This window comes from Oncorhynchus clarkii, chromosome 8 (assembly GCF_045791955.1).
Source record: "Oncorhynchus clarkii lewisi isolate Uvic-CL-2024 chromosome 8, UVic_Ocla_1.0, whole genome shotgun sequence".
Lineage (NCBI taxonomy): Eukaryota > Metazoa > Chordata > Actinopteri > Salmoniformes > Salmonidae > Oncorhynchus > Oncorhynchus clarkii.
The window spans coordinates 15,930,859-15,948,616 of record NC_092154.1 but is presented as its reverse complement, the minus strand read 5'-3'; the positions used below and the strand labels follow the sequence as shown (position 1 = coordinate 15,948,616).

The window sequence follows — 17,758 nt, the reverse complement described above, 5'->3', positions numbered from 1 at the left end:
CAATAAATGTCGTTCCACTTCATGATTGTGTCCCACTTGTTGTTGATTCTTCACAAAAAAATACAGTTTTATATCTTTATGTTTGAAGCCTGAAATGTGGCAAAAGGTCGCAAAGTTCAAGGGGGCCGAATACTTTCGCAAGGCACTGTATATACATGCACACACACACACACACACACACACACACACACACACACACACACACACATTATATATATAAACTCGTCCCTTTTTCAGGACCCTGTCTTTCAAAGATAATTCATAAAAATCAAAATAACCACAGATCTTCATTGTAAAGGGTTTGAACATTGTTTCCCATGCTTGTTCAATGAACCATAAACAATTAATGAACATGCACCTGTGGAATGGTCGTTAAGACACTAACAACTTACAGACGGTAGGCAATTAAGGTCACAGTTATGAAAACTTAGGACACTAAAGAGGCCTTTCTACTGACTGAAAAACACCAAAAGAAAGATGCCCAGGGTCCCTACTCATCTGCGAGAACGTGCCTTAGGCATGCTGCAAGGAGGCATGAGGACTGCAGATGTGGCCAAGGCAATAAATGGCAATGTCCGTACTGTGAGACGCCTAAGACAGTGCTACAGGGAGACAGGACGGACAGCTGATCGTCCTCGCAGTGGTAGACCACGTGTAACAACACCTGCACAGGATCGGTAAATCCTAACATTACACCTGCGGGACAGGTACAGGATGGCAACAACAACTGCCCGAGTTACACCAGGAATGCACAATCCCTCCATCAGTGCTCAGACTGTCTGCAATAGGAATGAGCGTTACACTGAGGCCTGTACTCTGGACCGGGATCGATTTGGAGGCGGAGGGACCGTCATGGTCTGGAGTGGTGTGTCACAGCATCATCGGACTGAGCTTGTTGTCATTGCAGGCAATCTCAACGCTGTGCGTTGCAGGGAAGACATCCTCCTCCCTAATGTGGTACCTTACCTGCTGGCTCATCCTGACATGACCCTCCAGCATGACAATGCCACTAGCCATACTGCTCGTTTCGTGCGTGATTTCCTGCAAGACAGGAATGTCAGTGTTCTGCCATGGCCAGCGACGAGCCCGGATCTCAATCCCATTGAGCACATTTGAAGGTGAGGGTGAGGGCCATTCCCCCCCAGAAATGTCTGGGAACATGCAGGTGCCTTGGTGGAAGAGTGGGGTAACATCTCACAGCAAGAACATGCAAATGTGGTGCAGTCCATGAGGAGGAGATGTACTGCAGTACTTATTGCAGCTGGTGGCCACACCAGGTATTGATTGTTACTTTTGATTTTGACCACCCCCTTTGTTCAGGGACACATTATTCAATTTCTGTTAGTCACATGTCTCAGTTGTTGAATCATGTTATGTTCATACAAATATTTACACGTTAAGTTAAAATAAATGCAGTTGACAGTGAGAGGATGTTTCTTTTTTTCCTGAGTTTATATATATACAGTGGGGAGAACAAGTATTTGATACACTGCTGATTTTGCAGGTTTTCCTACTTACAAAGCATGTAGAGGGCTGTGATTTTTTATCATAGGTACACTTCAACTGTGAGAAATGGAATCTAAAACAAAAATCCAGAAAATCACATTGTATGATTTTTAAGTAATTAATTTGCATTTTATTGCATGACATAAGTATTTGATACATCAGAAAAGCAGAACATAATATTTGGTAGAGAAACCTTTGTTTACAATTACAGAGAACATATGTTTCCTGTAGTTCTTGACCAGGTTTGCACACACTGCAGCAGGGATTTTGGCCCACTCCTCCATACAGACCTTCTCCAGATCCTTCAGATTTCGGGGCTGTCGCTGGGCAATACGGACTTTCAGCTCCCTCCAAAGATTTTCTATTGGGTTCAGGTCTGGAGACTGGCTAGGACACTCCAGGACCTTGAGATGCTTCTTACGGAGCCACTCCTTAGTTGCCCTGGCTGTGTGTTTCGGGTCGTTGTCATGCTGGAAGACCCAGCCACGACCCATCTTCAATGCTCTTACTGAGGGAAGGAGGTTGTTGGCCAAGATCTCGCGATACATGGCCCCATCCATCCTCCCCTCAAAATGGTGCAGTCGTCCTGTCCCCTTTGCAGAAAAGCATCCCCAAAGAATGATGTTTCCCCCTCCATGCTTCACGGTTGGGATGGTGTTCTTGGGGTTGTACTCACCCTTCTTCTTCCTCCAAACACGGCGAGTGGAGTTTAGACCAAAAAGCTCTATTTTTGTCTCATCAGACCACATGACCTTCTCCCATTCCTCCTCTGGATCATCCAGATGGTCATTGGAAAACTTCAGACGGGCCTGGACATGCGCTGGCTTGAGCAGGGGGACCTTGTGTGCGCTGCAGGATTTTAATCCATGACGGCGTAGTGTGTTACTAATGGTTTTCTTTGAGACTGTGGTCCCAGCTCTCTTCAGGTCATTGACCAGGTCCTGCCCTGTAGTTCTGGGCTGATCCCTCACCCCTCATGATCATTGATGATAAACAGGTCTGTGAGAGCCGGAATTCTTACTGGTTGGTAGGTGATCAAATACTTATGTCATGCAATAAAATGCAGATTATTTACAAAAAAAATCATACAATGTGATTTTCTGGATTTTTGTTTTAGATTCCGTCTCTCACAGTTGAAGTGTACCTATGATGAAAATTATAGACCTCTATATAACCTTTTTGAAAACTCTCAAAACTTACATAAACTACAATTAAAATCAGTGGTCAGCTAGCTAGAAGGGTGTCTTTAGTCACAAAACGTACTATTATTTTCCAGGCCATTTACATGTTGCGCTCGAGGTGATTTAATCCTCCAACCGCTAGAGTGTCCGAAGTTAGGGGGTGTCTGATGTTGGGGAGGGGAAATTAGCTACATGCTTTCCCATTCCTAATTATTTTCATTCCTCCCATCTTCCAGCTGCCCGTTCCTGGCGTCCAACCTGACCCCGGCCATCCCGGTGATCGGAGGGGTGCTGTTTGTCTTTGTTCTGGGGATGCTGTTCAGAGCCAGCTTCAGTGACCCGGGGGTCCTGCCCCGTGCCACACCCGACGAGGCTGCCGACCTGGAGAGACAGATTGGTAACTATGGAGACCACCTGGTTTTCTAACAGTCCAAAACTGGGTTCTGGTCAAAAGTAGCGCACTATGTAGGGAGTAGGGTGCGTTTTGGGACTTTGCTGAGGCAGAACTCTGAGGTGGCTGCTTCTCCTTTGTTTGTGTCCCGCTAATGAGGCAGATAGATTTGTTATCAACGTGAACTTCACCCGACCTCTATTAAATGGCGTGGATCGAGCCAATCACGTGCCGCCCTCTAAACGCCTGTGTGTGCGTGCCAGTGAGATGATAAGGTGTTCAGAGATGACATCAGCTTTGAGAGGTGCTTTGCCCTGAGCACAATGGCATGTTGTCCAAACAACCTGATTTTAAGGGACTCATTTTAGAGTTCAATTTAGAAAAGATGTCAGCCGTGCCGCAAATGTTTTACCATATTCCCTTTTAGTGCAATACTTTCGACCAGGACTCATAGGCCTCTGGTTTGAGGTAGTGCAATATGTAGGGAATAGGGTGCCATTTGGGAACCAACCCTCCTTTATCACTGGTGCAAGACACTTGTTCCCCTTTGTTATGAGATGCCCAATCCAATGCAAACCAAGAAGAATGAGTCAGGGATGTTCACTGCGAGAACCTGTGTTATACAGACCGAACAATCATGTGTTATACAGACCGAACAATCAATGTATATTTAGAACTGTGTTTTTCCCTGTGAATACAGCATTCCGGAACAGACCTGTCAATCACAAAAGAGTCATTACTGAGAGAATGAGCAAATTTGGGCGTTGCTTGCTCTGCATCTAACTCCAGCTTTCTTATAGCAGGAGAGAAAACGTTTCATGTTGCGTCCCAAATGGCACCCTATTCCTCATGTAATGCACTACTTTTGACCAGTCCCCATAGGGCTCTGGTCAAAAGTAGTTCACTATATAGGAAATGGGGTGCCATTTGGGACACAGCCTACGTCTCCCCACCTCAACGCTGTTGTATACATTTGATGAGGAAGGGTGGAAAGAATTCTGTTATATTTACTCAGTTTGGTTGTTTAGTGTCTGTGGCCAGTCACTATGTGATGCACGTCTAGAAATAACATCTGCACATCCTGTATTAAAGGATCTAGAGGTTCTGGACTGTACAGTCAACTCTACAAACAGGAAATTGGTGCCAATTGTCGTCAAAATCGTGCCTACAAACAATACCTATAAACGAGAATTACATTTGATTTATTTATTTTTATACACAATTTCGTGATATCCAATTGTTAGTAGTTACTGTCTTGTCTCGTCGCTACAACTCCCGTACGGGCTCGGGAGAGACAAAAGTCATGCGTCCTCCGAAACACAACCCAACAAAGCCACACTGCTTCTTAACACAGCACGCATCCAACCCGGAAGACAGCCGCACCAATGTGTCGGAGGAAACACCGTACACCTAGTAACCTGGTCAGTGTGCACTGCGCCCGGCCCGCCACAGGTGTCATTAGTGACCGATGAGACATGGACATCCCTACCGGCCAAACCCTCCTTAACCTGGATGACGCTAGGCCAATTGTGCGTTGCCCCATGCGCCTCCCGGTCGCGGCCGGCTGCAACAGAGCCTAGGCTCAAACCAAGAGTCTCTGGTAGCACAGCGATGCAGTGCCTTAGACCACTGCGCCACCCGGGAGGCCCGAGAATTACATTTTGTTTATTAAATGTTGATGAAAGTAATATTACAGGCCTGCACTGAAAAAGCAGTGAACTTATGGAGAAGTAGTCCTGTTGTCTGTTTCACAACCTAGCCCTTGTAACCTAAACGCCTTCAAACTACTGCTTTGTCTTTCTCTCTCCCACGCTTCTTCAGTCTCGCTCCTGAATGTTAGCTCTGGAGCAGCTCGATGTGTTTTCAATTCTAAGCTGCTTTATTTGCTGCTTCCCACAACTTGCAGTCCCACAATGCATTCTTTCTGATGTCTGCTGTGCTTCTCTCTCATTGTGTGTCTTTCTCTATCTCTCTCCTCCTTTTTATATATACTTCTCATCATTCCTGCACTGTGTTTCAGCAGGAGTCGTGTTGTTAAATGCATTCACAATCCTCTGTGTATAAGAATGACGTGAATGTGATTGCAAGTGATCTCATTCCCTTTCCGCAATATACTTAATGTATGCTCTGTTCCCACGCTACTGTCACCGCCACTGTCAATGTCTTGTTTTTCATATGCACAAAGTCGTGGTTAAATATTGAGGCTAAAATACATATAGTTCACCACATTGATACTCCGTTGTCGCCTGAAACTTGATAGGTACATCTGCAATATTTAACTTAACCCGACAAAATTCACATAGAAATAGTTGTTATAGATCTGTCACTCTCATTTAAAGCAAGTCTAAGAAACAGTAAATATGTTCTATGTGCGCTATTTCTATGCTTCCCATTCTTAAGTTTAGGTTTTGCGTCTTTTACTTTTGGTTTTGTACACCAGCTTCAAACAGCTGAAAATACAATATTTTGGTTATGGAAAAGATATTTCACAGCGGTTTAGATGGTAGAATGGTTTTCTACACTATCCTTGCTTGTTTTGTTACATAAACTGAAACTATTAGATTTATAGCAACCAGGAAATGGCGGAGGGATCTTTAACGTTTATACACTCTATTTATATTATCAAATCAAATCAAATTTTATTTGTCAAATACACATGGTTAGCAGATGTTAATGCGAGTGTAGCGAAATGCTTGTGCTTCTAGTTCCGACAATGCAGTAATAACCAACAAGTAATCTAGCTAACAATTCCAAAACTACTACCTTATAGACACAAGTGTAAGGGGATAAAGAATATGTACATAATGATATGTGAATGAGTGATGGTACAGAGCGGCATAGGCAAGATACAGTAGATGGTATTGAGTGCAGTATATACATATGAGATGAGTATGTAAACAAAGTGGCATAGTTAAAGTGTCTAGTGATACATGTATTACATAAAGATGCAGTAGATGATATAGAGTACAGTATATACATATACATATGAGATGAATGATGTAGGGTATGTAACATTATATTAGGTAGCATTGTTTAAAGTGGCTAGTGATATATTTTACATCATTTCCCATCAATTCCCATTATTAAAGTGGCTGGAGTTGAGTCAGTGTGTTGGCAGCAGCCACTCAATGTTAGTGGTGGCTGTTTAACAGTCTGATGGCCTTGAGATAGAAGCTGTTTTTCAGTCTCTCGGTCCCAGCTTTGATGCACCTGTACTGACCTCGCCTTCTGGATGATAGCGGGGTGAACAGGCAGTGGCTCGGGTGGTTGATGTCCTTGATCTTTATGGCCTTCCTGTGACATCGGGTGGTATAGGTGTCCTGGAGGGCAGGTAGTTTGCCCCCGGTGATGCGTTGTGCAGACCTCACTACCCTCTGGAGAGCCTTACGGTTGTGGGCGGAGCAGTTGCCGTACCAGGCGCTGATACAGCCCGACAGGATGCTCTCGATTGTGCATCTGTAGAAGTTTGTGAGTGCTTTAGGTGACAAGCCGAATTTCTTCAGCCTCCTGAGGTTGAAGAGGCGCTGCTGCACCTTCTTCACGATGCTGTCTGTGTGGGTGGACCAATTCAGTTTGTCTGTGATGTGTACGCCGAGAAACTTAAAACTTACTACCCTCTCCACTACTGTTCCATCGATGTGGATAGGGGGGTGTTCCCTCTGCTGTTTCCTGAAGTCCACAATCATCTCCTTAGTTTTGTTGACGTTGAGTGTGAGGTTATTTTCCTGACACCACACTCCGAGGGCCCTCACCTCCTCCCTGGAGGAGTGATGAGTGATGCAGAGTGAGTGATGAGCAGGGCTGCAGGGCCGTCCCTTTGGCCCCCACCCACCAGGAGCCTCGCCCCCCCCAGACCACACTGAGACTAATAAATAACTTTTTCTGGATCAATTAGGTGTGCCCCCCCATCTCCAAGCAGGAAGAGCATGCAGTGTGTGTGATGAGTGCTAGGTCCTGCAGAGCAGATGAATAATGTAATGTCAAGTAAACACTGTGCCACCGTGCCCCAGGTGCCTGCTGCTGTAAATTGCATCAGTGAGGAAGCCAGTAAAATGTGCTGACTGTGAAAGCCTATACTGTTGATGTGATTGCGTGACTTATTTAGTTTATTACAGGGAACAGGGAAATAAAAACAGAGCCAGAGCCCCCTTGGATACAGGAGTTCGTATCTGGCTCTTACCAGACTGGCTGTGCTTTTAGAAATAAGATACAGAGGGGCCTCCCGGGTGGCGCAGTGGTCTATGGCAGTGCTAGTTGTGCCACCAGAGACTCTGGGTTTGCGCCCAGGCTCTGTTGCAGCCGGCCGCGACCGGGAGGTCCATGGGGCAACGCACAATTGGCCTAGCGTCGTCCGGGTTAGGGAGGGTTTGGCCGGTAGTGATATCATCGCGCACTAGCGAATCCTGTGGCGGGCCGGGCGCAGTGCGCACCTAACCAGGTGCACAGTGTTTCCTCCGACACATTGGTGCGGCTGGCTTCCAGGTTGGAGGCGCGCTGACCTTCGTCGAGACAAGATAGTAACTACTAACAATCTCTCTCTCCCCTCTTTCTACCACGGAATTGGGGAGAAAAGGGGCTAAAAAATGAAATCACCCACAAAATACCCAAAAGAATATGGCTGCCTAAATATGGTTCCCAATCAGAGACAACAATAAACACCTGCCTCTGATTGAGAACCAATCTAGGCAACCATAGACTTACCTAGACAACTAAACTTAACACAACCCCATAAATCTACAAAAAACCCTAGACAAGACAAAACACATAAATCACCCATATCACACCCTGGCCTAACCAAAATAATAAAGAAAACACAGATAACTAAGGCCAGGGCGTGACACTCTGAGACTGCACTGGATATCCAACATAGGAAAACAAAGGAATATGCTTCCCTTGTGAACTAACAATTACAGAGACTAGGTCTTGTGTGGTCCTCTTCAGACGCCTCTAATGGCCCCAGTGGTCCAGGGTACAGGCCGCCCCCGAGGATCAGAGAAGTGGTCATCAACGGGCAGACGGTCAAGCTTAAGTACTGCTTCACCTGCAAGATCTTCAGGCCCCCACGGGCCTCGCACTGCAGCCTGTGTGACAACTGTGTAGGTGAGTGGAGTAGACCTGGACCTCACTCAGACTCTGTGGGAACATGGATGTTCCATATGTATGACTTTTAAACCATCTACTCTCCCCATCTCTTTCCACTTTTTATTTCATTTTACCCTCTTCCCTCTCTCTTCCCCTTTAATTCTCTCTTCCACTCTTTACACTTTTCTGTTTCCCTTTCCTCTCCCCTCTCTCCTCTTTCTCCCCTCTTTCTCTCTCTCTCTCCCCTCTCTCTCTCTCCCCTCTCTATCTCACCTCTTTCTCACTCTCCTATCTCTCTCCCCTTTCTCACTATCCCTCTCCTCTCTCTCTCCCCTCTTTCTCACTCCTCTCTCTCCCCTCTTTCTCACTCCTCTCTCTCCCCTCTTTCTCACTCTCCTCTCTCTCTCCCCTCTTTCTCACTCTCCTCTCTCTCTCCCCTCTTTCTCACTCTCCTCTTTCTCACTCTCTCTCTCCCCTCTTTCTCCCTCTCCCTCTCCTCTCTCTCTCTCTCCCCTCTTTCTCCCTTTTCCCTCTTTCTCCCTCTCCCCTCTCTCCCCTCTTTCTCCCTCTCCTCTCTCTCTCTCCCCTCTTTCTCCCTCTCCTCTCTCTCTCTCCCCTCTTTCTCACTCTCTCCCCTCTCTCTCTGCAGAGCGTTTTGACCACCACTGTCCCTGGGTGGGGAACTGTGTTGGGAAGAGGAACTACCGTTTCTTCTACCTCTTCATCCTGTCCCTCTCCTTCCTCACCGTCTTCATCTTCGCCTTCGTTATTACACACGTAATCCTGAGTGAGTGACACCCTGAGATAAACACAAAACTCAGTTTTTCCCCAAACAAGTCTCCTGTACATACTGTTTGTTATCCAGATAATATCAACAAGATATTGGTATTTCTCTTATAGGTATCAATCTTTTTTTTGCCCTAGACCTCTTTACTTAATTTTCCTATCCTGACACATTCTAGTAGCCTCTAGCCCTGAGCAACACTACCTCATAGGGCACTTCATCTCTGTAATGGATGAGATGGGCTCTGACATCGATCAGCCCCTCCCCTCCCTCCCTGCTCCCCAGCGGAGGCTGACTGTCAGCAAAGCTGGTGACATGGCTTCTCTCTCTCTGTGGGGAGACAGAGCATTGTGACACTTTACACCACAGATCAGTCAGCAGACCAGGGGCCGTATATATCAAGCCTCTCAGAGGAGAAGTACTGATCTAGGATCAGCTCCAAATTCTTATTTTCAATGACAGCCTAGGAACAGTGGGTTAACAGTTACTCTCCCAAGTGCAGTCAGTCAGTCAGTGTGACTAGCATCAGTTACTCTCCCAGGTGCAGTCAGTCAGTCAGTGTGACTAGCATCAGTTACTCTCCCAGGTGCAGTCAGTCAGTCAGTCAGTGTGACTAGCATCAGTTACTCTCCCAGGTGCAGTCAGTCAGTCAGTGTGACTAGCATCAGTTACTCTCCCAGGTGCAGTCAGTCAGTCAGTGTGAGTAGCTTCAGGTATGTGAAGTAATGCTGTGTACTGACTAGCTCACCATCATGGTGCTCAGTGAGACTTTGGATGTTCCACTTTTTACCAACAAGCTCTCTCTGCTCTCTCTCTCTCTGCTCTCTCTCTCTGCTCTCTCTCTCTGCTCTCTCTCTCTGCTCTCTGCAGGATCCAACCGGACAGGCTTCCTCAGCGCACTCAAAGACAGCCCTGCCAGATATCCTTTCACTGGGGGAGAGTGTGTCTGTCTTTCTGTCTGTATGTCTGTGATAAGTGTCCTCGTGTCTCTGAATTACAGATGATACTGTCCTCGTCTCTCTGAATGAGAGATGATACTGTACACATCTCTCTGAATGACAGATGACACTGTCCTCATCTCCCTCTTTCCAACTGTGGGAGTAATCTAATGGTTATCACACCTACACACACACCAACGTTTCCGTTAGCCGGTAATAGCCGGTTTTTGACAAAAGCGGCCTAGCGGTTAAGAGCTTTGGGCCAGTAACCAAAAGGTCGCTGGTTCGAATCCCAGAGCCGACGAGGTGAAAAAAATCTGTATGTGCAAAGCACTTATCCCTAACTGGTCCTGTAAGTGGCTCTGGATAAGAGCTTCTGCTAAATGACTAACATGTTAAAGGTACTTTCATCTCTGTCACAGGAAACCGCTCGCATGTGCTTTTGACAATTTACGGTTTCCAGCTAATTACATTATGGAAGGAAAATGTGCGTGTAGCCTACTGCCTTGTGCACATTGCTGCACTTATAATGTGAAGAAATAATAGTTTATCAACATTTTGTACTAAAGGTTTTGATCTGTTGCATCAGCCTCTTTGCGTTAATTTTTTTTTGTTGGTGTAGGCTAGGACTACTAGTCGTATGAATTTGGAATCTATTGTCCCAGAGTCTGTTGTCCCAGAGTCTGTTGTCCCAGAGTCTGTTGTCCCAGAGTCTGTTGTCCCAGAGTCTGTTGTCCCAGAGTCTGTTGTCCCAGAGTCTGTTGTCCCAGAGTCTGTTGTCCCAGAGTCTGTTGTCCCAGAGTCTGTTGTCCCAGAGTCTGTTGTCCCAGAGTCTGTTGTCCCAGAGTTTCTTTCTTGCGCAGAACAACAAGCTGACTAATAGAATAGGTAAGCTTTTCTACTTTGGGGGATAGTAGATTGACATAAGCTAGTGATTTTGCTGTTCGTTACTCGTCTTGTTGGCTGAGGAAAAGTACATGTGGACAGTTATTCTAACATCTTCAAAGTGCACATCAGAATTCAGAAACGCCATTCCATGTTAAGATGAATTACCGTAATATGAATGTGATTTCTGTCATTCTGAGCACTATGGGTGGACGCCCTAATCAGGTTACACACCCAATGCATATGGGTTCGGTAAATTTCTCAAATGTCCGGAAATCGTGACGCACACGTACACACAACATCAGAAGAGATAAACACCAGGAGGAGGTGTTTAAATTCTGTGCACAGGTTTTAGTTTGATTTGAGGGAAGAGCTAGACGCTGCCCTCCCTTCTTTTCAATTCCATCAAGGAGCAGACAGACACATTGTCTCTTTTCCATTAGTCTCCATCCAGCCACCCCGCTGCTTTCTGACAATCAAGCACCTATCACTTATAATTTGGGCCTTGATCACACTGCACATAGGCCAGCCCCCTGTCTTCCTGCAGAGGCAACAAATCTGACACACACACACTCTCTATGGGCTGGAATACACTAAACGAATGATAGGGAAAGAGGCATTAACGTGTGTGTGTGTGTGTAACGTGCGCTGGGTTAGATGTGTATGTTAGTCGATTGTTGGTATGTATCCACTTTGCCTGGAGTCTCTCGGGACATTACGGAGGTCACAGCAGTTATTTCATGGAGCCGTACCACATGTAGATTGCATTGCCTAGTAAACCAATGGCCCGACAATCTTCTGGTAGTCAATACCACTATGTCCCACTCGGTGCGTTACCATGGTCAAATGGAAGAGCTCTCTCCACCTCTCAGTCACCGTGACGACGTGCCAGTTGTTGTAGTGATGGTGGTCTCGTTTCCTTAACTGAATGACTGTGCTGGAGGTGCTGGTGTGTTTCTTCTCGGTGTGGTCCATTATGGGCCTGTCGGGCTTCCACACCTACCTCATCAGCTCCAATCAGACCACCAACGAGGACGTGAGTACACACACACACCACTTCTCATCATCCAGCTCTCTCCATCTTTGACTGCTGATATAAATTCTGTCTCATTAAGGCTCATTTCACGCTTGGTCCTCCATGTAATAACTCTCTGGTGTGATTTGTTTCACTAGCGCTGCTGAGGTTCTGGTAGATTGAACACTCGAACATCCTCCCTCATCCTTCTGAACTGTCTCTCTGGTGTGATTTGTCGAGATCCACTGTCCTCCAAGAGTTTCTGAATTTCCTCTTCACTTCAGTTTGCTCCTCAATTTATGCACCTTGGTTTGCGAATGAGGTAGCGGCAGTGTTCCCTTCCCTTTGGACTGATGGGTCATGTTCTCCCTCCAGATTAAAGGCTCGTGGTCGACCAAACGGGCGAAGGACAACTACAACCCCTACAGCTACGGGAACATCCTGACCAACTGCTGTGCTGCCCTTTGTGGTCCTCTTCCACCCAGGTGAGTCTCTGTCTGCCATGGCCAAACTAACCCTAACAGCAAAGCTGGTCGTGTTCAGTAAGGAGAAAACGATTTGAAACAGGGAGGTACTTCCTAAAACTTGTCCAATGAAAACACATACTTTTGTATGCGCTGAGGGGCAACACAGTCACGGCTGTAGCTCAACTTTAGATCCAAGGTGTTTTAGATAATCTCTCTCCCGCCTCCTCTTCTCTCCTCTCCCTCCTCTCATCCCCTCCATCTCTCTTTCTCCCTCCTCCATCTCTCTTTCTCCCCCTCCCCTTCCATCCCCTCCCCTCCCCTCCATCTCTCTTTCTCCCTCCTCCCCTATATCTCTCTCCCTCCTCTTCTCTCCTCCATCTCTCTTTCTCCTCTCCTCCCCTCCCCTCCATCTATCTTTCTCCCTCCTCCCCTCCATCTCTCTCCCTCCTCCTCCTCTTCTCTCCCCTCCACCAGACATGCACCAGGGGTCTTTTCACAGTCCCCAAATCCAAAACAAATTCAAGAAAGCATACAGTATTATATAGAGCCCTTATTGCATGGAACTTCCTTCCATCTCATATTGTTCAAATGAACAGCAAACATGGTTTAAAATAACTGATAAAGCAACACCACCTTGCTATTTGACCTAGATAGTTTGTGTGTACATATTGATATGTAGGCTACGTGTCCATTTTTAAATGTATGTAGTTCTGTCCTTAATGTTCTTGTCTATTAATGTTGTGTATTATGTAATGTTTCATGTTTTGTGTGGACCCCAGGAAGAGTAGCTGCTGCTTTCACAACAGCTAATGGGGATCCTAATAAAATATAAAATAAAATATCCATCTTCCTCTCCATCTCTCTCCCTCCTCCTCTTCTCTCCCCTTCCTCCTCCTCCCCTCCTCTCTCCTTCCTCCTCCTTCTCTCTCCCTCCTCGTCCTCCTCTCTCCCCTCCTCTTCTCTCCCTCATCTCTCTCCCCTTCCTCCTCTCCCTCCTCCTCTTCTCTCCCTCCGCCTCTCTCCCCTTCCTCCTCCTCCCCCTCTTCTCTCCCTTTCTGCATTAGTCAGCACCCACAGAATGAGCTCCCCTTATGTGAATCAAACTGTCAGCCACTGTGTTAAATGAGCAACGCTTTCAATCAAGATATCCATCAGTGCACACAGGCAGGAATAATTACTGTACACTCTGTTTCTGTCCTCTTTCGAGGGAGCTGGAACTAGCCTTGTCTTACACATTATTAGGATGAGCTCAGCACATTGTCTACACCCCAAATTGCAACCTGTTCCCTATGTAGTGCACTACTTTTGACAAAGTAGTGCACTATATAGGGAATAGGGTGCAATTTGGGGCACATGCGCACCGTAAGCATCCCCACAGCATATGGTTGGTTATTGCATTTAACGCAAATGGTCTTCCTGTAGAGGATGTCATTCAGTCATTTGCTCTCTCCCCAGTGACACCACAATACCAAAACTACGGAGTTACATTAGGGTCAATTTTATTTTTGGGCCTAAATTTGACTCCATACACTACCCGCAGATACAAAATCAAGTCAGTATCTCAAACATCTGGTAGAGTAACAATTGTCATTGATTCATTAGCTGGTCTATCACATTAATGGGTTACATCTGGCTTGGATTAGCTGAATTATGTGTAATAATAGCTGAGGTATGCGCAATAATAGCTGAGGTATGCGCAATAATAGCTGAGGTATGCGTAATAATAGCTGAGGTATGAGTAATAATAGCTGAGATATGCGCAATAATAGCTGAGGTATGCGCAATAATAGCTGAGGTATGAGTAATAATAGCTGAGGTATGAGTAATAATAGCTGAGATATGCGCAATAATAGCTGAGGTATGCGCAATAATAGCTGAGGTATGCGCAATAATAGCTGAGGTATGCGCAATAATAGCTGAGGTATGCGCAATAATAGCTGAGGTATGCGCAATAATAGCTGAAGTATGCGTGTGGTTTGCTCAGTAGGTAGGTACTGTACATTGGGTTGGATTCTCTGGGAATTTCAGGTGACTGTTCTCTGTCCGTAGACAGGTGATTGCCATCTGCTCTGTGTGTGGGTATGCATGGAGAGATGGGGTGTGGAGGCTTCACACATGTATGAATGCTTACACCAAGGCAACACACACACTTGGCAGATACACACACCGAAGTACAAGCACACAAACACTCTGCAGTTACACACATGCACACCAAAGCAGACTCTCTATCTCTCTCTCTCACCCACACACACACACAGAGAAACAGACTCACACAAACACCTAAGCGTGAACACAGACACTTTTGCAGGTACACACACATTTCAAAACCTCTGCTCATGTGCCATGTCTTTTATTTCTAGTCTTATTGACAGAAGAGGCTTCATCCAGCCAGACACACCCCAGCCTGTGTCACACTCCAACGGGAGCAGCATGTACAACTCCACCCAGCTTCAATCTCACATGGTAGGTTGTGTGTGTGAGAAATGGGAAGAGGGAGATGTGGGATGCGAGAGAGAACACTTTCTTAATGCATTCTGTGGTTTTACTGTTTCACAGGACTGAGTTGGCACTTCAGTATTTATAACCACTGAGAAACGCTTTGAAAGTTATTTCAAAGTGGACTCCCCTTATGATGTCAGCAACTCACTTAAGTGCTCTCACTTTCAAATGGCTCTTTGAACTGGACTGTGTTATTATTACGACCAACAGAGAGCAGTCATCTGTCTCTATTCATGTCATTATTGGGCTCAGAATCCCCTTTCTCTCTCTCTCTCTCTTTCTCCTCTCTCTCCTCTCTCTCTCTCTCTCTCTCTCTCTCTGGTTCGCTATTTATCCTCTCGCTCTCTCTTTTCTCTCACTCTTTTCTCTCTCGTTCTCTCTCTTGCTCTGTCCCTTTTCTCTCACTCTCTCTTTTCTCTCTCGCTCTCTTTTCTCTCTAACGCTGTCCCTTTTCTCTCACTCTCTCTTCTCTCTCCCTTTTCACTCTTGCTCTCTCCCTTTTCTCTCTCTCGCTCTCTCTCTCTCTCTCTCTCTCTCTCTCTCTCTCTCTCTCTGCTGGTGGTCGCAGTGGACTATATGATGTGATCCAGAGAGCAGTATTTAATAGTGAATGAACACAGCTTATGTGTTTGTGTTCATTGGTTCATCGGGGTGTAACTTCTCACTTCTCAGGCAATCCTATCACCCTCCATCTAAATATATCCATATTTTAATTCACCTGTCGGTAATCCGATGAATGCTGATGTGTATTATCCCCCCGCAGTCTGTGGATCCTCTTTTTTTAATTTTTTTATCTCAAGCAGAATAATCATAGTCTTCCTGCTAGTTCCTTATTTGCATACAGCCTTGCTTGAAACGGGCAGCTGTGAGAACAAGTAACTTTGGCCGTACGCCCGTGCAGAGATTATGAAAATGTTCGGGGGAAAAAAGGAAGCAACATTGGGCAATCTCAAAATGTGTTGAAAATGTAAATTGAACGGAAATGACATGGTAGTACCACCTGTTTGAGTTGAATGAGGTATAAGTTGATTATACATGCTAATGGGTCTGTAGTAATGGGATGTTTTATGGAAGACCTTGTTTCACTAACTTTCTTCCTCTTTTGTCTGTTAACCTTTTTATACGTGTGTATTTCTTGTCCCTCCTCAAACATATCATTCTCCTACTGTTTTTTCCCCTTCTCTTACCTTCATCTATATCTCCTGTCACTTTCCCTGTCTCCTCAGTGTGACCAAGAGCACTGCATTCAGAGCACCAAATTCGTTTTGCAGGCTGCCGCTACCCCTCTGCTCCACAGCGACCCTGTCATGATGGGCGGAGAGGGACCCACTCTCCCTGGGAAGAGTTCCCTGGGGGGCCCCTGTGCCTCACTGACCCCCAGCCAGGCTTCCCTGCCCTCCTCCATGCCCGGCCTGGGCTGTGCGGGGGACATGCAGACCCTGAGGGACCCAGACACCCACTGCCACCACCATCACTTTGTCAGCCCTGAGGAGACGCATTCGCCCGGCCCCATGCCTCTGACTCTGCCCTGCCCCGCCCACATGACCCACGGGGGACACATGAACCCGGCCCAGCTCTACGACCCTGCCAGCCAGGACTCTCTACATGAGGACTCTGTCAGGGGCCTGGTCAAACTCAGCTCTGTCTGAGACTCTCCCCCTGGCTTTTTGGAATCACTACTCAGACTCTGTCAGCGTGCCAAATGATACCCTATTCAATATGTAGCACTACTTTTAAAAAGTAGTGCACTATATAGGGAATAGCGTGCCTTTTAGGACGCTGCCCCAGCCCCCGCTCCACACTGCCGGCTCAGTACCAAAGCCATAATTCCTGTTCCCCTAACATTCCATCCCAGCCCTCCCTCCCTCCTTCCCATCCAGATTTGTGCCCCCCACCTGTTGAGATAAGCTATTCTAGTGCCAAACAAACAGAGCCTCAGTCTCCACTGCACTTGACCGGGACCAAAATCAAGCTTCTGAATCCCCCTTCCTCTTCACAGTAGTATACCTAGTGCCCTACCAGGAGTCTACCAGGCCTCGATACAGGTCCAGGCTTCTGCCCAAGGCTCACGACTTGTGCTCTTTTGGGGGAAACCATCTACCTGGACCAGGCGGTCATTGTCCGGAAATGAAACTGACTCGCTCTCCTCTCGTCAGCCAAACCGACGTTCCAAGGCAGTTGCCATTTTGGTTTGCTGACATCCAAGGACACGCACAGCGGGACAAGGTCTGATTAGCTGGAAATACATGAATCAGGTCTAAATATAGGACTTGTTTATAGTTTGATATCTGTGTCATGTGTCCCGAGTCAAGTGACACTCTTTTATACAATAGTAATGGAAACATCCAAGCAGTGTTGGCCCTGAACACAGAAGATGTCACTTCCTGTTTCAGATTGTGTCAACACTGTATTGGTAGTGTTCATCAGTCCGTTCCGGTGTCGGTGTGACGCTAGCCGCATTACCTTTTTGTTTCGTTCAAATGGGATGCCAAAACATCATGCCAAATAGCACCCTCTCTATTTAGTGCACTACTTTTTACCAGGGCCAAAAGGACATTGGCAAAAGTAGTGCACTATATAGGGAATAGGGTTCCATTTGGGACAGAGATAATAAGTAATGTGATGATTCTCATTTACTTATATATATTTTTTTTTTTCTCCCCTTTTTCTCCCCAATTTCGTGGTGTCCAATTTTTTATTTTTTTTTAGTAGCTACTATCTTGTTTCATCGCTACAACTCCCGTACGGGCTCGGGAGAGACGAAGGTTGAAAGTCATGCATCCTCCGATACACAACCCAACCAGGCCGCACTGCTTCTTAACACAGCGCACATCCAACCCGGAAGCCAGCCGCACCAATGTGTCACCTGGCACCCGTGCACCTGGCAACCTTGGTTAGCGTGCACTGCGCCCGCCCCGCCACAGGAGTCGCTGGTGCGCGATAAGACAAGGATATCCCTACCGGCCAAGCCCTCCCTAACCCGGACGACGCTAGGCCAATTGTGCGTCGC

General features: G+C 46.5%; 1 protein-coding gene across 1 annotated transcript in view; it reads left to right on the top strand.

Moving 5' to 3' along the window:
* LOC139415012 (palmitoyltransferase ZDHHC14-like) overlaps positions 1-17,244 on the top strand; it is a 30,644-nt gene extending 13,400 nt beyond the window's left edge. The window contains exons 2-9 of the mRNA XM_071162743.1: positions 2,924-3,084; positions 8,020-8,178; positions 8,810-8,947; positions 9,815-9,863; positions 11,701-11,803; positions 12,158-12,267; positions 14,610-14,712; positions 15,975-17,244. Of these exons, the coding sequence (XP_071018844.1) occupies positions 2,924-3,084; positions 8,020-8,178; positions 8,810-8,947; positions 9,815-9,863; positions 11,701-11,803; positions 12,158-12,267; positions 14,610-14,712; positions 15,975-16,397 (1,246 nt within the window). The 3' untranslated portion in view covers positions 16,398-17,244. The remainder of the gene's footprint in view (positions 1-2,923; positions 3,085-8,019; positions 8,179-8,809; positions 8,948-9,814; positions 9,864-11,700; positions 11,804-12,157; positions 12,268-14,609; positions 14,713-15,974) is intronic.
* The last annotated feature ends 514 nt before the right edge of the window (positions 17,245-17,758 follow it).